Source organism: Dromaius novaehollandiae, unplaced genomic scaffold (genome assembly GCF_036370855.1).
Source record: "Dromaius novaehollandiae isolate bDroNov1 unplaced genomic scaffold, bDroNov1.hap1 HAP1_SCAFFOLD_31, whole genome shotgun sequence".
Lineage (NCBI taxonomy): Eukaryota > Metazoa > Chordata > Aves > Casuariiformes > Dromaiidae > Dromaius > Dromaius novaehollandiae.
In genome coordinates this window covers 1732182-1757804 of record NW_026991289.1, presented here as the reverse complement: position 1 = coordinate 1757804, position 25623 = coordinate 1732182, and the positions used below count along the sequence as shown (strand labels likewise).

Here is a 25623-nt window from a genome sequence, read left to right as displayed (position 1 = left end):
CATAGCCTTATAAAACTCATATTTACCTTTTGAATCGCTAGCCCTTTTGTCACAAGATAATCTTTTCTCTTGGCTTTTTCGGAGAATCTGTTTTAGGAAAAGACACATCATACAGATTTTGTTACTTAGAAGAATGTATAAATACTATGTGTGGGGGAGCACTCAAGTTGCTGGCATTTCTGCTGAGCCTTTCAACAGGGCAATGCTCCTCGGAAATGCTGCTCCTTTTACATAGGGCACCTTTGGATAGAAATGTTTCTTTTCTCACAATCTTGGGATAAACCCGTAGCACTGAAATGGCAAGGGGCTCCATGTGTAACTCATCTCCTGAATTATGGAAGTTAATCCCATGCAATTCCCTATAACACAATTCATTATGCATTGCTGGTGACTGAACTATTATTTTCGGTAAGTAATAGATTATTTACATGTCCCTAATCCACAAGGCACCTTAGGAACGCCCTGAGTAAGGAATGAGTAGGGATTTCAGGACGTTGCTCGGTATTTGTAGACATCACTAGCATCATTTTAGGATCAGGATCCTCATTTTATCATCTCCGGAACATTCACAGCTACACACCAATGCCGTAACACCGACCACAGTGGAGCTACTTATTAACGACTTAAATTTTCAGCAGCAAAATTAGGAAACCAAGATCTTCAGCCTTCCAGAGCCATCCCAGGACTTCATGTGTCTGAGTCACGTAGCAGTTCACAATGCACCACACACTCCATTGGATCACGTTGCGTTTTTGCATTTTAGGACACCGAACACGTTGGTTATATTTAACTAGTAAAGAAAGGACGGGGAAGGGTACGGGGAGAAGTATAACCAATCCCCTATACCTCAAGATTAAACACTCATTGCAACCGATGGTGACATCAGCCCATGAGGTTATAGTATTTATAAATAATAACAACAATAACGGTATAACAGCAACTTCTGAGGCTGTGAAATCTTTGCAGGTAGGAGAGTTTTGAACATGGCCCACAGCAAGGTTCTGCTAAGGGCCACCAGGTGTCAGCACAAAACACAAAATAAAGTAATATCTTACTTGAACACTGAGCGTGGCAGACAAGACAGATAGTCAAAATGCCGATAAAGGAGCAAAGCAGGATTTTCCCAGTGATCCCCCTTCTTGACCGGCGTCGGAGCGCAAGGGGTCGTGAGCCGAAAAACACTGCCAAAAATGGAAAAAGGGGAATCCCATGAAGGCCAGTGGCTTATGAGGGGCCGCAGCCCCAGGCCCTCTCCAAGGCGGAGGGGTGAGGGGCACGTGGACTTGTGTTCGCACGGCGTCTGGGCGACCCATTGTCCCAGTGAGAACCTCGGGAACCCACCACCCCGGAAACGCCAGAACCCGGCCCCAGAGCCACAGAAACCACCGGCTCCGGGCTCCTCCCAGGGAAAAGCTGACCTCCTGGAAGGCTTTCGGCTCAGGGAAGGCCAGGGCGCCCGCAGGTCCCTGTGGGCTACGGCGTTGAGGGGATCGCGGGTGGGATTCATCCCATCTCAGTTGAGCTGCAAGGAAGTTAGGGTTTAGACTTCTAACGCTCCTTCCATGTTATCTCCATTCTAGGCTTTTCTTGCTTTCACTCTCATGCTTGGGAAATGAGGCAAAGCCAAGAAGGCGTTCAGAGCAGCCAGCATTGTCCACTGGCCTGCGCTTACAGGACCATCTGCTTTAATTTTGTCTCCTCCCGTTCTCCAACCCACAGTGTTTTTATTCCTACGTGCACCCCACGGCCAGCTCTGTGTGAGGGAATAACACGTCTGATCGGCCTCTGCCCTGGGGCAGCCCGAGCGGTATCACGGTATTTGCCGAGCTGCCAGCAGAGCGGGCAGAAACCCAGGAGCGCTGCGGGCGTCGCAGCTAATCCCACACCGGCGCCGCGGCCGCCATGGCGGCGCCCCCCTCGCGCCGCTTCCCGCCCAAAGAGGGCGGGCGCCCAACGGCCGCGGGGCGGCAACGACGCCTGCGCGAGCGCCCGCGGCGTCCTCGGCGTCGCCGTGGCGACAGGCGGCCGCGCCGGGCGTCGCGTCGGCCTGTGACGTCACGTCCGCGCGACCGGGCCGTTGGCGCAGGCGCAGGCGGTGAGGCGGCTGCGGTGAGGGCTGCGGCGGCGGCGTGCGGGGGTCGGGGCTGGGCCGCGGCGGCGGGGCGGGGGTCGGGGCTGGGCCGCGGCGGCGGGGCGGGGGTCGGGGCTGGGCCGCGGCGGCGGGGCGGGGCGGGGCGGGGGTGCCGCTGCCCTGGCTGGGCGCCTGCTGGGGCTGCGGGGGGTGGGCTGGGAGGGGAGCCGGGGCTGCGGGGGGGCAGCGGCTGGCAGCGAGCCCTGGGAGCGGGTGAGGCGGGCTGTGAGCGGCAGCGGGTCTGTGTGGGGAGGCCGGGGAGGGTGTGTGTGTGGGGGGGCGGCCTGCGTGTGGGGAGGGGTGGGAGCAGTGTGATTTTCTTTTTTTTGGTACAAAGTACCGTTAGTTCAGTTACAACTGAACTGAACTGACAATAGTTACAACTGTTTGTCCCAGAAAGCACATGGTTTGTGTTCGTATTCAGCGATGAAGTACTGAGAAGTTTCTAAACGTGTGGCTGGGGGAGGGCATGGTAGTTTCTTGTGGTGATGGGAGGAGCAGAAAAAGTCACAAGCGCTATTTTTGTCGTGTATGGCTTTTTGGGGCATAAAGGTGAGGCAGTGTGTGGAGGATATTGAGCTGTCCTGAGCTGATAGAAGGAGATGGCTGTGCAGTCTGAAAGTGTCCTGGTACCTGCAGAACTGGGCGGAGGTATTTTCAGTAGGAAAGCTGCAAGGTCTTTCCTCAGTCCGGTTTCATTGCTTGGAGAAGGCAATGTTGCCTCAACGTTCCGAAGAATGTTATTTTTCAAAAGCGCGGTCAGAATCTGGCGCTCTCCTCTGCGCCCCAATGGAGAAAACAGACACTGTTTAACTGTAAAGAGGTGACAGTGCTTACAGAGTTTATAAGAGAAACGTTGCCTCTCTTTACTGGTAAAAAGAATGTTTTTTTTTTAAAAAAACACCACGCAAGATTTGGTACCTAAAGGTGAAGTCTTTTTATATAATTTGTTTTTGATTATTGTTTTTTCTTAATTCTTGTACTGAGTGAGAATCTTACTATATAAAAATTTTCAATTTTTGTCTTTCTCTGCTTCGTGTTACAGACAATGGCAGCAGAACAGATTTCAGCAGCTTCCCTCATTGACCGGACCATGAAGATAAGGAAGGAGGCTGAGGAGCGGAAAGTGGTCTGGGCCTGGGGACTCCTTAATATATCTGTTGCAGGGATGATATATACTGACATGTATGTTGATTGTTACATCTGACTCAAATAAGTAAAGCGTCCTACTTTGTATATGCTTAAATACTTCCCAGAACCCAATTACTGTAAGTTGATAACTTTTTGCTTTTCTTTTCAGGACTGGAAAACTTACAAGCTCGTATTACAACATCACATACTGGCCACTCTGGTATATCGGTGAGTTGCCACAGCATGTAAATTAGTTTTGGGGAGGAGGGAAGGTTTCAGCCTTCAGTTTCCTTGCTGGGGAAGGCATTTTTAAGGCAGCTTTAAAAAAGCAAAACAAAACTTCATTTTGCTTCCCTTTATCCCTCTTGGTACTGTTGGAATTTCATCACTTTAGTGACAGGTAAGAGGATTTTAACGGTTGTCTTAAATATGTCTCATGAAAGGGTGTGAAGATACCCTAGACATACCCTAGATCTGTTTAGTGTGTGCAGTAAGGCTGTGGGGAATAGTTGAGATTATAGGGCTGTGTTGTATTGTAGGGCTGCATGAGATTTCCAGATAAAGTTTGTTTCAAATGAGTAGGCTCAAAACTAGCTGTATCAAATACTATTAGAGGATGAAAAGAAGGAAGAGTGAGAGCAAAATCAGGAGATGAGTGACAGAAGGTTTGGCAGAAGACACTTGATAAATAGTGTGAAAATTGATTGCAGTAGTTTGTATCCAGTCTGGAAAATACCTTACACTTCTAGCCACACAAATTAATTTCAATATGAAAGGAAATTAATCTCTAATGGTTCTTGCATGAAAAGGTTCAGAAGTCTTACATTTGTGCTCAGGCTGGCAGTTATTGGTAGCACTGATAATAACCTATTTTTGATGTGTGTATAAACCTGCTTTTCCAAATAAATTACTTTTGCTATTACTCATGCTGATGCTGTCTAGCAGGATTAAAACCTTTTTGCTTGTTCCAGAGCTTGCATTTGCATCCCTGTTCAGCCTGAATGCCTTATTTGATTTTTGGATGTACTTCAAATACACAATGGCACCAACTACCTTGGTCATGACTCGTAGGCAGCAGATCCTTCTAGGGATGCAGAATGCAGGTAGGTGTTATAATACCTATGGTCTTTTTTTAAAAAAAAAAAAAAAAGATAGCATCTTTCTCAAGTCCATGAATCTTTAGTGAAGTGAGTTCTCAATTACCTGAGCTGACAAAAGCGGTAGGATGAATTAACTGCAGCATATTAAAGTTCAAAATACAGTGATAAATTAATGAGTGATTGAGGGGAGAATTGGAGAGGAAACAAGCAACAAAAAAGGACAGGATGGTGGGCTGTTAAAGGGCAATGAGAGAGACTCAAACTTTGTGAAGCTGGACAAGGAATTTGTAACCTAAACATGAGACTGAGAACAAGGCAGAGTGCAGGTTTGTATTTGAATTTGATATCCTACTAATATCACACTGGGTGAAGAGAGGAAATTAGAAAGAGTCAGGCAGACCTTACTGTGTGGTCTGAAAAGGACAAACTAGAGAGCAGTCACTCTGACAGCTTTTGAATGTCTAAATGAAGTTGTAAAATATAGAAAAACTTGACAAAGTTCCGACAAATACAGCGACAGCAAAATGCTGGTACAGTGTATTACATACTACTAGGCTGACTCTGGAAAAAGGGCAGCAGAAGGGAGTAGGTTTGTATCACCAAAGTTCAAGGGCATAATGTCTGTATTTGCGCAGGTAAATTAAGACATAGATGTGCTAAAGATGCATGAAGCAGTCAGAGCAGCTGACCAAATAAGTTAAATAATTACCCCAGGCTATGTAAAGTGCCCGGTAGCATTTAACTGAAATTTTAAATTGTAGAATTTGTACTGAATTGTGATCATGTGTCTGTTTTCTGATTTTTATGTCAGTGGGGTTGGCTGCTGAATTCTCTAGGGGTCAGACTAGAATAATCTTTTTAGCGTCATAGAATTTCCTTAAGATAGAGTTGTGTGTATGTGTCTTGCTGTGTATTTAAAGTGAGGAGGAGAGTTTTGGGCTGCTGCATCTACAGTGCTAATTGTGTTTTTCCGCTTATTGCAGCGGTACAGATAATTCCACCGCATGAGCTGGCAGCAAAGAAGGTCCCTTCTTCTACGCCTTCTCCTACGATCCAGGGTCAAAGTGTGCTGAGTTACAGCCCAACCCGCTCCCCCAGGGCCAGTCCAAAGTTTGCATCTGGTTGTATCGCGGGGTACAGCCCTCAGCTGCAGGCTCCGTCAAGCAACAGTGCTTCTTACAGCAGTGCTTTAACCTATTCACCAAGCAGCAGCTACAGTAAGGTAATGACCAAGGTGGCTTCAAGGGGAACGGTTTGGATTTACTTATCATGTCCTTGTGTTGTGCCATAAGCTATTGGAGGGTCATGTGTGTGTTTGCTCCATTTGCAGAGCAGATGAAAATTTGTCTTGTCAGTATTCATCCTCTTTCCCTAGTGTTAATTTATTTGTTTTAGAGTAGCTAGTTTGTTTCAGACCAAAGCAAAAATAAGAAACTAAAATGTAAATACAAAATAACAAAAATCCCTCCCCAAAACCAGAGTATATTTTGTAGCAGCCATCAGCAGAGCAGTAAATTCTTTTTTGTTGAGTCAATCAATTCACATAGTTTATAAAATCAAAATGGAACTCTTATCTTCCTCATATGACCCAACTGTTTGCTTTTGTTCCCCAAAGCTTTCCAGCTTCAGCCCTTCTACTGGTTCACCATATCCCACAAGCGTTGGACCAGTGGAAAGCAGCAGGCTAAGGGCTCGTTACCGCTCTTCACTAATTCTGTGTAATTCCCGTATTGGTCAAGACGATGAAATCACAGACCTGAAGTCACTGCAAAAGTACCTTCGAAGTGAAGAAGAGAAACAGCGTAGACTTCAATTGGGTAAATAACTTTATTTGGCCTGAAAAGTTTGTCAAGGAGAGGATGTTGGTTTTATTTGAGAGCTGCTTTTGTGGATGAGAAAAGTTGGAAAGGATTCCAGCAAGGACAGAGAGCTGCTGAAGTACTAGTAAATAGACCTAACTCATACATACGGTAATCACTTCTGAAATTGGTAAAGGTGGCTGCTGACCAGTTTAGTCTTCTACCGAGTAATTAAGACATGAGGCAGAATTCGGTAATTTCTACACATCTCTGTGGCTGAGGAGCTTCAGAAAATTCTCCTCCGTCTCCTTCTACTGGATAGAAATATGCTGCTGTCACTGGCCCAAGGAATAAGTCTTATGGAAATACATACTGATAGATTCTATCTGTAGCATTTCTTGGCTGTAGTGGACTGTGATAAGATGGTGGGCTTTATCACCTTAATGAGAGGAATATTTTGTGGAGAAGGCATTTCAGATAAAGGTGGTGAATCACCTGCAGGCAGTTTTTGTCCCGGATAGGGATAATACCTTATTAACATAAAGATGAAATCAGTGTTTATGCAGACAGACTTTGGTGTATGTATTCATGATAATTCATGAGCATGTCTCTCCAGTCAAAACCTTAATATATGGAGCTATTGTCTGTACTGTTGCTTCTGTGATTCCTTTCTGTGATTCTTGTGATTAATTGTACGTGACTGTTTAATGTCATTTCAGGAAGTTCAGATTCCAGCTTTTGGAACTACAGCCGTTGCTTAGTAGAGCAAGCACAGGTGCTGAGAAACTTCCAGTATCAGCTGGCTTGCAGGTCCCAAGTTCCATCAGCGAACAAGGATGAAGCCTATCTGAGCTCTCCGCAGGCTGCAGAAGAAGTAAGTTCAGCACCAAAGGGGCCAAAAGGGAAAAACAGGGCTCTAAAACATGTAGCTTCATGCAAAGGTTTGGACTTGAGCTCCATCAACAATATTAGAAAGAGAGAGAGATGAATTCTCATATGGGAAAATGATTTCTCCCTTGGAGAGCAAGATACCTGTATTTAGGCAGAAAAGTGGCTCCTGAGAGAATTTCAGGTTTTCTTGCTCTGTGGTCTTTGTAATTCACTGATACTCACTGTGCGGGCCACGGTGGAAAGCAGGAAACCCTTCTGTTGTTTTGGCCAACTCTTCAGAAATATTTTATCTGAAGTTGTTTAATATTACTATGTAATCTGAGAATAGACAGACTTTATGAGTTAAACTCGAGAATGGCAGTTGCGGAACTTTCTTTTACCATTTCGTACTCTGGGTAAAATAAACTTGTGACACAAAAATTGACTGGAAGCTGGCCTGCACCTGCCGTGGTCACATAGTTGAAGGTATGTAAAACATTCTCCCTTATACTTGTGTCTGGAATAAGTCTGATTCAAAGGAATGTCATTAATGTAGCTTTAATTTAATTTGATGCATTTTCTTTATTTCATACGTTAACCTAATGAAGCTTCTTATTCAAGTACCTCTTTAATCTATCCGACAATTTGGACCAATTTTATCCTCATAAAGCAGGGAGCTCAAAGCTGCGAATTTGGACTCATGCGAGATTTGGTGTGCTGTGAAAAGAAAGTAGAAGTCTAGTATGTTAAGCTGCTGTAGAAATCAGATGATACAGCCAGTAGATGTATGAGAGTGCTGGGACAAATGCAATTTGAATTATGTGCTGTGGTTGGGATGAGAAAACATCTTAGGCCCTAAAAACTGTCTTGGTTTTCTGTTAAGTTGCTGTATGTAGGTAATAATGTTCTTTCCATAGGTTTGGGCAAGGGTGATTGTGAATCGACGACAGCTTGATCACATGGATTCCTGGACCGCTAGGTTCAGAAGTGTAAGTCCTGTCCCTATAGACTGCCTGTCCTTGCTGTTGGACTAGGTACAGCAGAATGAAAAAGTACCTCAATGCCCCATGTATACCTAGGGAAGTGAAAAGAATTGCATATTTGAGTCCATTTGAGGATTAAGGTGGGCTTGGACAAGGAGATTAAAACAGCACGCTTGTAACAAGTATTAAGACACATTTTCAACCTGAACTTCTGCACTTGCTGACCTAGGTGTTTTGTATTCTGAAGACTTTACAATTGTAAAGTTCACCCACCTTTGAATGGAGACAAAAGCATCTTAACACGCAGTGGATGTGATAAGACTTGTTTTTTCTTTCTACAACCCAAATTTCTGAATTGTTTTTTTTCTCCTGTATTTCAAACTCATTCTCCTGGGCTGAAGTAAAGCATGGAACGTGCCAGCCCGTTGACTTTTTCTGACAGTCTTGAGGAGCGCAATAAAAAACAAAAAGAAAATTTTGGTTTTAGGAGCAGGAATCACTACAGCAAAGGAAATAAAATTGCGTGCTATGGCAAAATAATTTGTAAGTCTAACTTTGAATTACCCCTTCAGTCATAGCAACTGTCATGCATGTAGTTGTTGTTCTTTTGGGTTTTTTTTTAAGTAGTGGGGTGACTGAAAAGTAAAGATTTTTATGAGATTTTGGATTATGACTGTTCTGTACCAGATTCTTAAGCATCTGTTCATAAACCTGCAGGCAGCTTGGCTTCAGTTCCCATATCCTGTCACATACAAGTATCACATATTGTGTTTATCAGACCCTCGATTTCCTGAAACAGATATGAGAGGGAGTGGACCCATGAAAGTTTAAATTATCTTTATGAATGGTGTGTGGTGCTTCAGAATACCCCTTTTCTCATTGTCCAGAAAAGCTTTATCAATGCTTTCTGGAGATTTGTTTTCCCAAATCCTTTATATTGAATTTCTGGTGCTTTAGAAGGTATTAAAGAGTCATTAAACCCTATCTAAACGGATATTCTAATTTAGTTGCTTTTCCTTCCTGGTTGGCTTCAAAGTTTCTGTTGTTAAGCTCCTTTGTGATTGTAATGGTGGTGATGATGACTAGGGTGTAAACATTTTTTTTTCACATTTTTGTTGCTTCTAACCTCTTTAATTTTTGCATTTCTCTTTCCTAGTGGATTAATGAGACTATTTTAGTGCCACTTGTACAAGAGATTGAGTCTGTGAGCACTCAGCTGAGAAGAATGGGGTACCCAGAAATGCAGATTGGAGGTAGGATGACAGAGTAGCGGTGGGGTTCCCTGTGGTGGCTGGTGGAGGGCTGCCCCATAGCAGGGCACTGAATAGGTACTATAGAAGACAAGTCTATTTCCTCTCTGAATTTGTGTGATCTTTGTTGCATGTAATGCACTTTATTAAACTGGAAGGGTTCTTCATAAGATTTCTGGAAATATTGATGAAAGCTTGCTGATGCTAATACAATATACAATTCTTAAGCTCTGGTTTTCTCTGAATTTATTCCTGGAGAGTTAAAGGCTCAGATTAGCATCCTTATTATATCTTAAACTGTCAGAAAACTATTGCACATTGCAAGGATAGCTGCCTATCAGCTCTCACTGTCTACATTAGTACATGTCTTTCCAAACTCTTCCTTAAAATCAGCTAGTTCCTGAAAAACCTAGCAGTCAGGCCACAAAACGTTTCATGAAAACTTAGATGTGATGCATTGTATGCAAATACTGTTAAGAACTGAGAAGTCTTGTTATGACTGAGATAATAATAAATCTACAGACCTGGGAAGTGGGTTTTTTCTTTTTTTTTTTTTTTTTTTAACCTAAAATAATTCTGTTATCTCAGATAGGCTATTAATCATTTACATTTAAGATAATTTGTACTAAATGTAGCACTAGTTGGGGTTGGGGAGGACAATCTCGGGTGGATTTTAGAGAGCTACGAGCATTAGAAGAAATTATCTTTTTTTGGGGTGCAGTATTTTTTTTTTTTTTTTTTTTTTTTTAACATTCTGATGAGCTGGAATTCTAGCTACAATGTCATGGTACAACTCTGAAAGAACTACTTCCATTGTCATCTTACCTGTATATCCCCTTAACCAAGAGCAGGATTTGATATGTTGCATTTAAACAAAGCCTACTTTTTTTGGCCTTTTTGTAGTCTCCCCTCAAGATCTGCATCTGTCGTGATGCCTATGAAAAACTGATCGTTACTGGCCGCATCTCCACCTGGCTGCTCTCCTGCTGCTCTTCAAAATGGATGTTAGTTCTTCCCTTTTTCACGCTACCTATGTTTCTATTTTCTTATGGAATGCAAGTCCTTCGGATAAGGGACTGTCTTCTTTTGTGACTGCACAATGCTGTGTAGCATTTATAATCTGTGGTGTAAGGGAGACAGCTAGTGCTTCGTTGGGATTGGAAATGAGCATTTGGGGTACTGCATAAGATGTTAACTTTGTCTAGGAGCTTAGTAAATAGTGAGACAGAAAAGCCAGTTCCTCTTTGTAACAGTGCATTTGTTAACGCCTTGTAAGGGAGACTGTTCAAAGTTCTGTCGTGGGCGCAGATGGCGTGCTGGCTCTTCTTGCATGCCAGCATCAGCACTCTGAAAGAGGCAGCGATGGTTAAAGCTCCGCTCATTCCAAATCTGAACGGTATAGAGCAGTATTTGGATATTACACCGAACCAAGAGTATTTGGTTGAAAGGATCAAAGGTACGTGGTCACCATACTGACTTTAAAACGTTTCAGTTAGCTGGGTCAAGTGTCGGTGGCGTCAGATGCCCCGTCAGTTAAGATGTTTGAAACAGTCACAGCAGGGAGGAGAGCTGCTTTTCAAGTAGCAGAGAGATTTTTTTCCAGCCTTCTCTTTTCATAGCAATATAATGATGTGGGACTTGGAATATTTTTAGAAGTTTTATTTCCCATTTCACTCAGTTTGGGGTATGAAGTGTCATATTTAATCCCTTCATGAGTTACAAATAAAAATTACCTTGTAAACTCAACTCCCCTAAATGTATATCTTTACAAGCATTTCATTAGTTGAATTCTTCCTATTTTGTGTACTGGAAATACATGCGATGTTCTCAAAGCTAGTGTCAAATATGTCTTTCTTACACCTTCAACCCCCAGTAGCTGAATAAATTTTGTTGTTTTCAGAGCTCTCTCAGGGAGGATGCATGAGCTCATTCCGGTGGAACAGAGGAGGAGATTTCAAAGGCCGTAAATGGGGCACTGACTTGCCCACTGACTGTGCTGTAAGTTTTCAAAGATGGCTTGGTATAACTTCCTAAAGCGGGTCTTTCAGCATAGATTTTGTGGGTGATAGCAGAGAAGTCTTTTGAGGAACGTGGTCAAAATCCTGTTTGCCTCACTTACTGATAATCCCATTGTAGTCAGTGAAATTATGCGAGGAATAATGCAAATGGGATTGGACATTGTGCAGATCACAAAAATGCAATTGCATGTCTTAGTCTTAGGCCAACCTCTTATTTAGACTCATCTGAGATGTCAGTCAGGAAACTGTGGGGAGCAGCCTGACACGTAGGGATCTTGCTAGAGCAATTTTCTTACCGTATTTAAAAAAAAAAAAAAAAAGAGTCTGCCTTAACCAAACCTCATAATTTCTAATGCAAGGAAAACCTTCCGCCTTCTTCTAGTTTTCCTTTGCTGCGGCGGATAGAGGAACAAACATAGATTGAGTGGCAGGTCTGATGTCTAATTGAGTAATGTTTCCTGAAAAATCTGCAGGTGTTGCGTTATCTTACTTGAGAACAGACTTGTAGTCATGCTTAGCCAATTAATGAGAAAGGTTAGGAGAAAAACACTTCAGTATACACAGTGACTTGAAAATTCAGCTGAAATAATTAAAAGAAAGGCCACAGCATAATCCAGGGAGTGGAAAACAAGCTTTACAGTGTGACTCTTCAGTTGAACTCTGTATTTGAAAGTAGAGTCCGGGTGATTTTTTTTTTTCACTCTAGAGATATTCAGTTACTGGGGAGAAGAAGAAACAGGAGATCCGTATGTAAGAGCTTTACAACTTTGCTGACAAAGATAAAAAGATTGAATTGCTGGAAGCTAAAGCTGAACAAAATCTGTCTTGAAATAGGATTTAAATTTTCTAGTTGTAAAGATGACTAAATATTTGGGACTGACTAGCTGGGAAGCAGCTCTGGCTGTCCTGGTAGACAGCAAGCTGAACAGCTTGAAAGTGTTAAAGATCATAACACAGAACATCACACCCTGAGTTCGTTGTCTTTTACCAAAACCAACTAGGAGAGGTGGTATTGGACAACATATTAAACTTCTGAAGATTCTGGGAAGGAAGTTCTGATATAAAAGATGAAATTAATATAAACATTTGTCTTGAAACTTTGGCATTAACTTACTCAAGACAATAAATGCAAAATGAAGAGTTTTTTACAGTAATGTTAGTCTCATTATATGCAACATAAAGCAGTGATTTCCACCAGACCTCTTGAGGCTTTGGGCATTTAGCCCATAGAAATTCTTTTGTTTTGTCTGCAACACAAACTGTGTTTTATATATTGAACACATGAGGTATCATATTACAGAGTAATTTGGTCACGTTGCACACAGAGAATGTTGAGAGCTCTACTGTAAGGGTTAAAACATATAACATGCAGCGTTGCAATTTTCTCACTGTGAGGTAAGAAGATACTTGTTCTAGGACTTTCTTCCAAAATCTTGGCATAGCTGGTAAGGTTCATGGGCAGCTCAAGTTTTTTCAGTGATTTTGTTTTGCTGTTCTTGATGAGAGAGGAGAAACTTGCTAGATAGGTGTAGTGTTTGGAAAAGTTATAATTAGATCGGATATGCCCTTCTAAGGCAAATCCTTGCAGCTAGTATGAAAAGCAGCATTAAATCAGATAGCTTGTAGTTTGTCCTGTATATGCTATTAAGATCTGCGACTTTGCCAAATTCTGTAAGATGTGAAGATAAAGTTACTTGTCTGTCAGGAGTTCAGTTCACACACGGCACCATTTTATCATGTGACTGAAACTGTTTTATTTACAGGAAAAATAAACTTGCCTTGCCGTCAGTGGCATGCCTTGGACCATTGAATTCAGTGCTTTAAGTATTAAGCTGCCTTGGGCTTCTAAACATAGTGGGATTAAGTCCATGATGCAATGACGGACTCTGTATTGTAGCACTTTGTTCCTCAGTCTTTTTAATGATATTAAAGTGAGGTTTGTTTTTGTCTGCACAGATCCTTATGCACATATTCTGCACTTACCTCGACTCCAGACTGCCACCTAGCCCCAAATATCCTGATGGCAGAACCTTCACTTCGCAACACTTCATTCAAACACCAGATAAACCAGGTATTGGCACTCTTGGACTGGTTGTTTAGCTGCTGTTTACTGCTTGGATCACATCACCACTTTTAAAATCCCTATTTTCTTTAAAAACTTTGATTTACAGACATTACAAATGAAAATGTATTTTGCATCTACCAAAGCAACATCAATCCACCCCACTATGAGCTGATCTACCACCGCCATGTCTACAATCTGCCTGAGGTATGATCGTGTTAGTTTTTTCCTGCTGGCAAGAAATCTTGAGCAGACCTGATTTGAGGGTAATTTTTTTTGGAACTAGCCACTTCTGTTGAATATTTATATGGAGGCTGGCTCAGTGCAGAAAGCAAATGTTACCTTGATCTTTGACCATTGTGTGGTATTTTGTCTGCTACTAAATAATAGCTTCAATGCCTAAGTTAGGTACGTCAGTACCCAGGCAGTACTTCCCGTTGTTTATTTTCTGAGGATTTATTCTAAAATCCTAATTTTTATAAGCTCTGGTGTGAGTTGTTATTCCTCAATGCCAACAAGCCTGATGCTTGTCTATAGGATTTTTTGGAGGGAAATGTCTAGTCTCACTATCAAAATACTAGACTTTTCCTGCACATTTTAACTTTATATTGAGCCCTGGTTGTGACCTGATCTCTAATTTCAGAAAGGCTCTTTAAAAAAGCATTAATAAGTATTTGAGGATGATAATCCTCCCAAAAAACAAGTTTGGTCTTTTTCTGATGTTTGCCTAATTGACGGGTAAGTATTGAGGCAAAAACCCAGCAATCCAAGCTGTAATACCATTTCACAATGTCTCTCTCTATTGTAGTTTTTTCTCATCTCAAGTTATTTAACAGGCCAGCATGGCGCACGCTGCAGTGTGTGTGTGTTTATATATATATAAAAATATATATAAATATATATATATAAATATATAAATATATATATATATATATATATAATATAAAAAAATCTTGCAAAAAGTTTTGAAGGAAAAATTGTACTGCTCTACCTAAGATAAGGACAGGACATGACAGTTGTTTTAACTAAGACATTCTGTCTAAGATATTGGTATGATTGCTTGTACATGACTTCAGTTCCAAGTTCTTTTCTCTTCCCATGGATTCAGGGCAGAAACAACATGTTCCATACATTGCTTATGTTTCTGTACATCATAAAGACAAAAGAATCTGGGATGCTTGGGTAAGTGTCGAACGTTATGTACCATTGCGCCGCGCGTGAGATCTGAACAGGAGCTTTCTGTTTTGAAATACCGTAACTGAAGTTGCTGTAGGAGAACGATATTGTTGGAGTTAAAATCATCTTCTCCTTTTAAATAATGACAGCCTTTTTACAAGATCATGTAAGTTTTGTGCACGTGAGCGCACAGGAAATGTTTTGTGCTTTTCTTTGGTCTTGTGCTGATTGAAAATCTCGTGGGGTCCATGCTGTGGAGCAGTGGCCTTGGCCAGACAACCAGCCTGCTACCTTCTTGATGAAAGTCCTGTGCTATTTATAAACAGGAGACAGATACTGCCATTGTGCTGTAATCTCTTGTTTTCGGCATAACGAGAGGAGTTTGGAGTGCACACTGAAAGCTGCACTGACACAAAAGCAATGTCCGGACTTTTTTGTTCTGGAAGAGCTGTACATAATTCAAGGTGAAACACAATACCTACGTAAAGGTTAAAATGCTGATGTGTCGAATTGGCAGTTTTTCTTGTAATGAAGATTTGTTTTAAATAGGAGCTTTAACTTACTTGTGTTTTGTCATTACAATGTTATTTTTGCAGGCGGGTAAATCTTGGTGTATCAGGAGTCAATGTTCTATGGATTTTTGGAGAATAACTTCTCTAGCAAGACTCCAGCTCAGAAGAAGAATGATCCTGCTTCTCTGACGAGATGAACTGAGCAGCGTCATTACACTTGTTGTCTTAAACATGGACTATGAAAAGGGATAATTTAAACTCTGCTTTATGGACAGAGGGGAAATGTTTGTAATTCCCATAGTTTTTGGGAGGATACTCTTTAAAATATTTCACTGTTGAAATGCATCTAAATAGGAACTCCAGGCAGGTCTTCTCTTTCTGGCTCCTCACCTTAACGAATCCTATTTAAAAAAAAAAAAACAAAAACAAACAAACAAAAAAAAGACCCTTGCTATTTCTGTTGCATTTACCCTTCAATGCCATTGCCGCTCTAAAGAGCTTAACGGACCGCAGGCAGCTCCCACGGGCGTACGCAGCCGCTCGCTCACAGTCCCTGGAAAAGGCAGTTACTGCCAGGTTCACAAGATCCAAGATATTCCAGGTGGGCATAACAGATGCCAAGTTAGTAAGTTTACACTGTTTTTCGGTTAATTTAATTATATGCGATCAGAAAGAGCATTATCTTTCATCCCTGCCCGTTGGAATAATTGGATTTTATGACCTCATTAGATGTTTCAGGTGTCTCCACTGCAAATATAAGGGAAAGAGAAAACTGACTTGCTAGTTTCAGTATATGTTTATAAGATAGGTTTAAAAAAAAAAATTCAAATGTGACTGTCTTAGGAGTTATAAGATGTTGTGGGTGAATTGAGTACTACAGTGTTACCCTGCTTTTGCTTTTTAACTTATTAAAATTTATTTATTTTATTTCTCACATCAGCTTTTCTGCTAGCAACTTGTTTTCAGGGCCTTGCAGACTGGCATGTGGCTTCAGCATCCCTGCAGGAAACCAGGGTGGATATACCTACGTCCCAGGGATTTACAGGAACATCCCTAATTTCCTGTTGCCTCACCAAAGCGTGACCAGAAATGGCTTTTTTTTTTTTTCCTGAGGGCAAGTGGATGCCACGTGGCCAGAGCCCAGCTTCTGAGCCTCCGGCTTCTTAGGCTCTGCCCCCTGCAGTGGCAGGGATTATTCCTTAGGAAGAGTCAAATCCTGGGACCACGGGCCAGCCTGCGGTTCACGTCGCAGTGCCGGTCTCTTTATTAAAAGCTCGGGCAGCAGCGGGGTGTCCCTGTTCTCATATAACCCCATGCGGGTGGTTAACCCCGCCCCTGTGAGTGGGTGCTCCGCTTGTGGGGAGTCCCCTTTTGGGAAAAACACTTGCACTTGTTTCAAAGAATAGGCCCTTGAATATTGCTGAGAAGCTTTGGTGTTTTTTTGGGGGGGGGGGGGAATCCATTGCAAATTCAGGCAATCCAGAAGGTTTTAGAAGTGTATGTGGTTAAATTTTTTTTTTTTTTTTAAACAGAGGGGTGAAACTGCGTAAATCCGGAGATGCCAAGGACTTGTGAGCTGCAGGTGAGGGTGCTGGCTCAGTTTCCTTCAGGGATTCTCGGGGAGCAAAAAGGTGAACCTCTTAGTGTCACTGCAAACTGCCAAAAAAATCCAGAACTTGAAAATCTTACTGGTTCCTTGCTGGTGGAGAATGCACCGTGTGCAGTAGTTTTGTTACGACGATATATTTTTGTACTGTGTTTTTGTACCGGATTTTGGTTTGCCTGCCTAAGGCATTTCACTGTGCTCAAACCAGGTGCTGTCATTTTTGTAATCTCTGGCGGGTCGCTATGTTTTGGCATGAGCCAAATGTGTATATATGTATAGAGGAAATGAATGTTACTGGAGATCCCATCTCCGTGGGGAGGTGACTGTTAACAAGAGCTTATTTTGTCCCTTTATTAAATTGGTTTGTTTTACCAAGCATGCGGTTGGGTCTTTCCTGGGGGTAGTGAGTGCCGGATTGTGTTAACGGTGTCTGTTTACGCCCGCCTGCCCCAGCTGGCTGCCTGCCTTGTTTCCTGAATCATCCCCAGCTAAAGCAACCAAAACTGCAGCATTTTACACACTATAGTGTGTTTTGCTCTGAGGCCCCAATTCCATCGCTCGGGCCCAGATCATCTTTGCACAAATGGTATTGCTGTGAACGGGCCCTGGCTGGTTATTTGGGCAACTCCTGGCTGCAGCTCAGCCCCGGCGAGGTGACGGTTCGCTGGCGCTCGTGTTGTGTGGCGCCACGTTATAACATCAGCGGCTAAAAAAAGCAGTTTTGTTTCTTCGTAAACTGCTTCCTGGCCCTGGTTTAGCATTGGAGGTGAGGGGCTGGTGGGCTCTTGCCTGAGGCAGCGTCTCTAAAAGGACAGGAGCTGCTGTTTTTAACATGTCCTGGCGGTTTCATCCTCGCGAGGGAGGAAGAGGCTCTGTGCCCCTTAATCACCTGCCTGCTTTTCCCTCTGTGCTGCTGTCGCCAGTGTGCTAGGGCTTGTCACCCCGGTACTGTGTCCATTGGGGTGTCCTTTGCCCTAATACAGTGTGCACCCTGGTACTGTGTCCACGTGGGTGTCCCGTGCCCTGGATCCCTCTGCACCCTAATGCACTGTGCACCCAGGTACTCTGTCCATGTGGGTCCCCCGTGCCTTGGAGCCCCCTGCACCCCGAAACACTGTGCCCCCTGCTCCCCATGCACCCCGGTACTGTGTCCACATGGATGCCCTGCACCCTGGATCCCCCTGCACCCTGATACACTGTGCACCCTACTCCCCATGCACCCCAGTACTGTGTCCGCATGGGTGCCCTGCACCCTGATACAGCGTGCACCCTGCTTCCTGTGCACCCCAGTACCTTGTCCGCATGGGTGCCTTGCACCCTGGATCCCTCTGCACCTGGATACACTGTGCACCCTGCTCCCCGTGCACCCCGGTACTGTGTCCACATGGGTGTCCCGGGCCCTGGATCCCCCAGCACCCCCATACACCGTGCACACGACTCCCCATGCACCCTGGTACTGTGTCTACATGGGTCCCCCACACCCCAGATCCCCCCACATCCCAGATCCCCCCACACCCCGGTCCCCCGTGCACCCCAGATCCCTGTGCACCCCGGTACCGTGTCCATGTGGGTGCCCTGCACCCCGGTCCCCCGCGCACCCCAGATCCCTGTGCACCCCGGTACCGTGTCCATGTGGGTGCCCTGCACCCCGGTCCCCCGCGCAGCCCAGATCCCTGTGCACCCCGGTACCGTGTCCGTGTGGGTGCCCTGCACCCCAGTCCCCTGCGCACCCCAGATCCCTGTGCACCCCGGTACCGTGTCCGTGTGGGTGCCCTGCACCCCGGTCCCCCGCGCAGCCCAGATCCCTGGGCACCTCGATCCACCAGGTGCTCCCGGTTCCTTGGCACCCCGATACGCTGCGCACCCCAGCGCCCTGTCCGCACCGGTCCCCCCCCGCCCCGCACCCCTGCGCACCCCGGTGCTCGCTGCACCGCCGCCCCCCGCCGCGGCCCCCCCTCCCCCACCGCCGCGCGCCTCCACCCCGGGCCCCGGCCCCGCCCCGCGCGCGCTCCCGGCGCCGCCCGTTAAAAGCGGCGGCGGCGCTGCGCTACCGCCGAGCCCGGCGCCGCCGCCCCCGTGGCCAGCGAGGGCGAGCCCGGCTGCCGCCGCCGCCACATGCAGGAGGCGCTGGGTGAGCGCCGCGCCGGGGGGGGGCAGCGGGGGGGCCCTCTCGGTCCTTGCACCGGGGGGTTTGCACCGGGAGGGGGCTGGATATTGTACCGGGGGGGGGGGGGTGATGGTGCATGGCAGGGTGGCACTGAGCATTGCACTGGGGGGGGGGGCCTCCTGGGCTTCCCCTTGGGCTTCCCCCTGGGTATTGCACCGGGGGGGGGGGGTTGCACTGGGGGGGGTCCCTCCTGGGTATTGCATGGGGGGGGGGGCCCTCCTGGGCTTTGCACTAGGGAGGGGGAGAGGTATTGCATCGGGGGGGGTCCCTCCTGGGTGTTGCACCCCTGGGGGGGGACCTGGACCTTGCACAAGGGAGGGGGGGGGGCTTGGCATGGGGGGGAGTCCCTCCTGGGCTTTGCACTGGGGGGAGGGTGTTGCATGTTGGGGGTGTCACTGAGCATTGCACCAGGGGCTGGAGGGGTCCCTCCTGCCCCCCCCCCCCCCCAGGGCATTGCACCGGGTTTGCATGGGGCTGGGGTGTGCAAGCCTGGGGGAGGGGGTGTCCTTGTTCCCCCCCCCCCGAGCATCCCTGCAGGCTGGGGGCTCCCAGGACCTGCGGGACCCCCCCCCAGGCGGCACTCCAAACCTCCGCTCCTGGGGGCCTCCTCAGGCCACAAAGGCCCTGTGGTGCCGGTGGGCGCCTTGGAGGCTCCGGGGCTGACGCGTGCCGGCTCGGGGGGGCCCCGCGCCTGGCGGGCCACCGCCTCTCTTGCAGACCCCCCCCCCGGAGGCGGAGGTGCGGGGCGCGGGGCCGCAGCGGGGCTCCCTCTGTGACCGCCGCTGCGCCGCCATCAACAATGCCCAGGGCGACCTGGGTGACCTGCCCTCGGGCTCCCACCCCCATGGCCTCCTCGCCCCCCGCCTGCTGCCCGGTAGGTCGCTCCCCAAAGCCGGGGGCTGGGATGGGCTGGGGGGGGTTCCCCTCCCCCCCGTCAGCGCCCACTCGCCTCTCGCTCACAGTCGGCGCCTGCCAGCAGCACTCGGACGAGGCGCTGGCTTGCGAGAGCTGCCCGGGGAAGACCAGGCTGACGGCCGAGAACGTGATGGAGGCCAACAAGCTCTCCAACAACTACAAGGTGGGTCCTCCCGGCCCCCTTCCCACGGCCCCTGGGGGCGTCTTGGAGGGGAGCATCTCCGCCCCGGGCTGCTGTCGGAGATGTTGGCGTGGATGGAGATGCATGGCGAGGAGCCCCCCCGGGTTGTCCCCTCTGGGGCCACCATGGTCCAGCTGGGGCAGGGGACATCGGGCGCCTTGTGCTGGCCCCCGCACACGCTCCCACCCTTCCCCTCTCTCCAGTTCGGCTTCAAGAAGCGGAAGAGCCACGTGACGGCCTGGCCGTGGGAGGACCGCTTGGAGATCGTGAAGGAGCTCTACTCTGACCTCAACGTCATCAAGGGCCCCGGAGGTGGGTGGCCACCGGGCACCGAGAAGACAGCGGCTCCTGGCTCCACCAGCGGCAAAGCCTGGAGGCATCCGCTTAAATCCCGCAGCCGCTGGTGGGACACGGCCGCTTCTGCCTTGGCCAAGCCCATGGGCAAGTGGTGTTGACCCCTGGGGGAAGCCCTGAGTGGGGTTTTGGGAAGAAAGCGGTGGTGATGCAGGGCCCGTCGCTCCCCGCAGGCTCCACGGTGACGTGCGGCAATGTGCTCTACCTGCTGCTCTTCGGCTGGTGGCTGGCGCTGCTCTACCTGCTGGTGGCCGCCGTGATGTTCCTCACCGTGGTGGCGGCTCCCTGCGGTAGGTCCTCCCGGAGTGGGTCTCCACCTGCATCGGCAGATGCTGAGCCAGCGCGAGGTGGGGGGCGACGGGTTCCCGCCCCACATCCCTGCCCGACACCGCTCTCGCCGCAGGGCGGCTCTGCTGGGACCTGGCCGGCTACTTCCTCTGGCCCTTTGGCAAAGTGATCCAGCGGGTGGAGGTGACAGTGAGCCCCCGGGCGTCCCCCGAGGCTGCCGGCGCCCAGGAGACTTCGGCCTTGCTCGGCGGCCCGGCGCCCCGCCACTGGCACCCCGTGGACCCCGGCCACCGGGTGAGCACCCAGCACAGATGGAGCCCAGGGTGGATGGAGCTCAGCTGAGCTCCTCTTTGGGGTTTTTCCACCCCCAAAAAAGTGCCACCTCCCCCCCATCTTGCAGCAGCACGCTGCCGCCGTGGCCTGGCTCTGCCTGGGCTACCCGGTGCTGGCACTGGCCCACGAGCTGGTCTGTTTTGTCGCCTGGCTCCTCATCTTCCTCATCCCTGTGGCCAAGATGAGCGCCCGCACGGCCTGCCGGGTGCTGCTGCTGCCCCCGGAGCGGGTGTGCATCTGGCGCCTGTGCATGGTGGGTGGCCCCCGGGCCCTCCTGGGGGGCTGGGTCGGGGGGGGGGGATGCCCAGAGCAGTGTCACCAATGTGTCCCTGCCCCACCGCAGACAGAGGTGCCGCTGGATGTGGAGGTGATCCTGTGCTGCTACCGTGCCGTGAACGCCTACTACTACAAGTACGCCGTGGATGGCATCAATGTCTTCACCGTCAGTATCCTTTATCCCTCTTTTCTGGGGGGGGGATGCACCAACCCGGGCACCTCCCCGAGGTGCTGCCCCCCAGAAAACCACCCCATGCTTTGGACGCATCCTTGACGGCTGCCGCAGACCTGCTGCCGCTGGTGGTGGTGACGCTGGTGCTGGGCTGCGTGGATGGGCGCAACCGGCTGACGAGCTCACCCCTGAAGTTCGCCCTGGCCCTGCTCTCCATCATGCCCCTCTCCTACTACATCGGCATGGCCATCGCCAGGTGAGCAGCCGCCCTGTGCCGGGGCCGCCGCCCCCCGCTGCACCCCGGTCCCCCGCGCACCCCAGATCCCTGGGCACCTCGATGCACCAGGTACTCCTGGTTCCTTGGCACCCCGATACACTGCGCACCCCAGCGCCCTGTCTCCAGCCACCTTTGGCTCCATCACGGAGCTCACCTTCTACATCACGGAGCTCATCAAGGGCATCCGTGAGGGCAACAACTGCTACGAGGAGATCATCAAGGCCGCGCTCACTGGCACCCTGGTGGGCTGCGTCCTCCTCGTCCCGGTGAGCCCGGTGGGGAGGGGGACCCGGACCTCCTCGCTGGGGCCGTGCTGATGGCCCCGTTCCCTCTGAGGGCTTGTGCATGGTGATAGGAGGCATCCGGCACCAGGAGCAGAGGTTCAACAGCCGCTCGGCGGGCATCAGCTCGGCTCTGCTCTTCCTCTCCGTGGGAGGTGAGCGCCCCGGGCGCGATGCTGGTGGTGGGGGACGTCCCGTGCCGCAGCCTCGTGCCCACCACCATCTCTCCCGTCGGTAGGCGTCTTCGCCCCAACGCTCTTCTCCAAGGTATACGGGAAGTTGGTGTGTGGCGAGTGCCACGTCACCCAGAACCTGCTGGGCCGCTACCTCTGCCAGAGCTGCCACTTCGACCTGGTGAGCCCCCAACCGCGGTGCTCCTGGTGGGTCCATGCCAGGGCCACCCGTGCCAGGATGTGGGGCTCGGGGGTGTTTCTAGCCTATGGGGCTCCTCACCAGCAGCCCTCGAAGGGTGCCGCAGGATGGGTGGCAGCGGGTGCCTGGGGCATGGCCACTGATGGACTCTCCCTTGCAGATGCAGAACAATGGCATGCTCTACTGCAGCCATGTCCAGTGAGTGTCCCAGTGTGGCCCCGGTCCCCGTGTTGAGGTGGATCTTCTTGGGTTGGCTTGTGGCTCCTCAGGGTGCTGCCTGGTCCTTGGCAGGGTGTCCCCCAGCCTGGGGATGGCACTGCTGTGCCCACCTGGTCCCAAGGCTGGACCATGCAGTGTCCATCTCCCTCCGTCCCGGGACAGCCGCCGGTGTTCCCAGCCCCATGGGGCACGGTGGAGCCACCACGGCCTTCAAAAGCCTCTCATGTGGGGCTGAGCACTGTGTCCTGCAGGCCCCTGGTGTACACAGTGTCCCTGCTGCTCCCCGCCGCCTACCTCATCGGCCTCTTCTTCACCCTGAAAACTCGCTCGCACATCTACAACATCCACATCAGCGACTGCCACAGTGAGTGCTGGCCCGGCTCGGCTCGGCGAGTCCCCCACTCCCCTTCGCACCCCGGGAGGCCCACGCAGGCTTTCTGACCACCTCCCTGCTCCTTTCCCCCAGTGCCCGGCCACCACCACAGCGCTGTGGTCCACTGGTCTCAGTGGAGGGCGCTGGTCATCCTCCTGCTGTCCATACTCTGCATGTCGGCCTGCGCTGACCTGGCCACGGAGCACATCAGCCCCATCCTCACCAACTCCACCATCTCCCAGGTGAGTGTGGTGAGGCCAAGACCTGCCCTCTGGGGCCAGGAAGCCACCCCGGCCATGGGCGACCTTGCCCAGCAGGGCTGGGATGCTGAGAGCTGATCCTCGGTGGGAGATGCTCTGCACGCAGGCGGGACGCGGCCGGGACGGGGCTTTATGCATGCACCGATGCCTCCGTTTTCCTGGCAGTACTTCATCGGGGTCACTGTGCTGGTCATGGTGCCTGAGCTGCCTGAAATCGTCAACGACATCCAGTTTGCTCTGCAGAACAACCTGAGCTTGAGGTGAGGTGGCCCAGATGGGCCGGCGCCTGATGTTGTCCTCCTCAGGGTGGTCCCCCTGCCCCGGTGTGCAACAACGGGGCCAAGTTTTCCTTTGCTCGGCTCCAGCCTGCAGCAGTGACGAGGCAGTGAGCCCTGTGGCCTTGGTACTTGGCCATGACTGGACTTAAAAATCATTGGAAAATGGGGCCAGAAGCAGATTCTGCTCCTCTGGTCCTCAAAGGCAGCCTTGTCCACACCCTGAGCTGAGCTGTCCAAGCTGGACTGGCATTGCAGGTGGTACAAACTGCTGCTTAACCCAGCTGTGAAACAGCTACAACACAGTGAAATCTAAGATGCTCCAGTGGGACAATGTCCCCCATCTCCTGCGGGGTGCCCCAAGGGCTGCCGGGGCTCTGACCTTGCCCCGGGTGAGATCCTTGGTGCTCCTGTGGCTGGAGATCTAGCACTTGGTGTCTGTGACCCCTCTGCTCCTCCCCAGCATTGAGATCGGGAACTGTATTGCTGTCCAGGTGTGCATGCTGCAGATACCCATCCTGGTGCGCTTCACCATCTTCTACGTAAGTGGTGCCCAGGAGAGCCCTGGGCGAGGGACACACCACGCACACGTGCTTGCCCAGGCACAGCAAGGGCACAGCCGCTGTCCCCATCATCTCTGCTGCTGGCTTAGCACCCTCTGCCCAACACAGCCACTTGCAGGGGGAAGCGGGATCAGACATCTCCTCCCTGGGCTGATGCTGCTCCCACACTGAGGGACATGTTGTGGTGGTGGTGGGGCTTGGGGAGGGGGGGTGACATGCAAGTCAGTGGTCAGGCATGAACACAGCTTTTCTCTGCCTCACAGCCCACCAACTTCACATCGGTCTTCAGTGACCCGCACGTCTATGCCAGCATGTTCAGTGTGGTTCTCATGAACTACGTCTTCATGAATGGCAAGTGTGACTACTTCCAAGGTAATGCTGTGGGGCTCCAGATGTACCCAGCTTCCCTGCAAGGACCAGGGGGCCTCCTGGAGACAGCCCTGGGGTCACCCACTTGCTGTAGCTCCTGGCTGGTGGTGACTTTAGCCATTTCTGGGGTCTTGATGACAATCTAGGTGGTGCTGGGCCAGGGCTGGAGCTGCCACCCTGCAACCAAATACAAGAGCAGGGCTTAGCTCGCGGTGGGAAAAGGGAGCAGCTCCCAAGGGGGAAATCACTGCTATTCCCTCTTAAGGGCTTAAATGCAAACTCCCTTCCTGCTCCAGCAAATAATCCCCTTCCAAACTGGTCTTTCTGCCCTAGGCACTGTGCTGGTGATGGTCTACTTCATCCTCTTGGCTGTGTATTTCTTTGCACCTTCACCCAGTAGCTGCTGAGGCCTGGACTCTGCTTTCTCCAGCCCTCCTGCTGGGTCAGCGCCTCGCAGGGCGCATCTCGTGTCTCAGGGACTTGGCTGGGCTGGCTCCAGTCTGGAAGTGTTGCTTGCGACGAGTCTGCCGCTGTCGTCTCCCCCAGCTCTCGCGGTGGGGTGCAACGGGAATGTCCATGCTGGGAAAGGTGGTGGCAGCAGGAGCACTCCTGAACCAAGAAGGAGCCTTAATGCCAGAGCACTTCACAGAGGTATTTCCAGCACATGTGTGTGGATGGAAGGAAAATGGTCCTTAGTGGAGGGTCTTCAAGGAGGCTTCCATGTGGACTTGAGGACAGACCCTTCCCTGGAGAAGTGTTGCACTGGGAGAAGGTGCCGGAGAAGAGTCTCTTGCCCTTCCAAGCTGGAGGCGATCCCTGCTTCCCCAGGGCCTGAACCCAGGCCTGGAGGGGACTCTCTCCCACAGGATCACACGAGGCTTTTGGATGGTACTTGAAACACACCAAACGTTTTCTTGCAGCTGTTTTGTCATTAAAGCAGTTTTGTACAAACTGGAAATAAGCTCACTTTTCCTTGTATGAGCCTTTGGTAGCCAGCTCCCCCTCTGTGCATGTGCCACCAGCCCTGCTGAGGGTTGTAGCAGGACCACACTAGGTAAGAAGCTCTCCAAGCCCCTCAGCACGGAGCAGGGCTGGCTGCTCTGAGCCAGTGAGGCTGGGGTGGGAGGCCCCTGGGTGCCCAGCAGCAAGGTTAGTGGTGGTCTTGGTGGTGGGACAGCCATTTGGTGCCCACCAAGGCTGGCTCTTGCAGAGCAGGAGGTGGGCAGCAGTGGTGGCTTGCTTGGAGCAGTGTCCCTGGGAGCAGAGCAGGGTGGTGGAGGATCCTGAAACCTGCAGTGCAGAAATGACTT

General features: G+C 49.7%; 2 protein-coding genes across 4 annotated transcripts; both read left to right on the top strand.

The window, feature by feature from the left end:
• Positions 1-2062: 2062 nt before the first annotated feature.
• Positions 2063-17016, top strand: LOC135325522 (transmembrane protein 209-like). Of its 3 annotated transcripts, none has more exons than XM_064503649.1 (15): positions 2063-2109; positions 3177-3316; positions 3432-3490; positions 4234-4365; positions 5346-5584; positions 5978-6179; positions 6881-7035; positions 7949-8020; positions 9171-9267; positions 10541-10720; positions 11165-11262; positions 13239-13353; positions 13454-13551; positions 14453-14526; positions 15117-17016. In XM_064503649.1, exons 2-15 carry the CDS (start codon positions 3180-3182, stop codon positions 15169-15171), a joined length of 1713 nt encoding a protein of 570 aa, XP_064359719.1. In that variant the 5' UTR covers positions 2063-2109; positions 3177-3179; the 3' UTR covers positions 15172-17016. The 3 variants fall into 3 exon arrangements, with proteins under 3 accessions (XP_064359719.1, XP_064359718.1, XP_064359720.1); XM_064503648.1 differs by having other exon boundaries at positions 2074-2137; XM_064503650.1 differs by lacking the exon at positions 10541-10720 and having other exon boundaries at positions 2074-2137.
• LOC112994261 (uncharacterized) lies at positions 16591-25274 on the top strand. The gene is made up of 19 exons (XM_064503655.1): positions 16591-16614; positions 19523-19679; positions 19768-19883; positions 20105-20213; positions 20429-20545; positions 20659-20837; positions 20944-21129; positions 21220-21322; positions 21439-21580; positions 21714-21867; positions 21938-22037; positions 22121-22236; positions 22415-22452; positions 22725-22837; positions 22940-23088; positions 23272-23366; positions 23845-23923; positions 24208-24316; positions 24647-25274. The coding sequence occupies exons 1-19, from the start codon at positions 16591-16593 to the stop codon at positions 24718-24720; spliced, it is 2160 nt and encodes a 719-aa protein (XP_064359725.1). The 3' UTR covers positions 24721-25274.
• Positions 25275-25623: the final 349 nt, after the last annotated feature.

What these genes read in the sequence shown, in the direction of transcription:
- LOC135325522 (XM_064503649.1), top strand. Translation starts at nt 3,180, where the DNA reads ATGGCAGCAGAACAGATTTCAGCAGCTTCCCTCATTGACCGGACCATG. An exon ending in GGGATGATATATACTGACAT is followed by an intron (nt 3,317 to 3,431) that starts GTATGTTGATTG and finishes TTTTCTTTTCAG; the next exon opens with GACTGGAAAACTTACAAGCT. An exon ending in ATGTCTACAATCTGCCTGAG is followed by an intron (nt 13,552 to 14,452) that starts GTATGATCGTGT and finishes CCATGGATTCAG; the next exon opens with GGCAGAAACAACATGTTCCA.
- LOC112994261 (XM_064503655.1), top strand. Translation starts at nt 16,591, where the DNA reads ATGCCAAGGACTTGTGAGCTGCAG. An exon ending in GCTGCGTCCTCCTCGTCCCG is followed by an intron (nt 21,868 to 21,937) that starts GTGAGCCCGGTG and finishes GTTCCCTCTGAG; the next exon opens with GGCTTGTGCATGGTGATAGG. An exon ending in CTCTACTGCAGCCATGTCCA is followed by an intron (nt 22,453 to 22,724) that starts GTGAGTGTCCCA and finishes TGTGTCCTGCAG; the next exon opens with GCCCCTGGTGTACACAGTGT.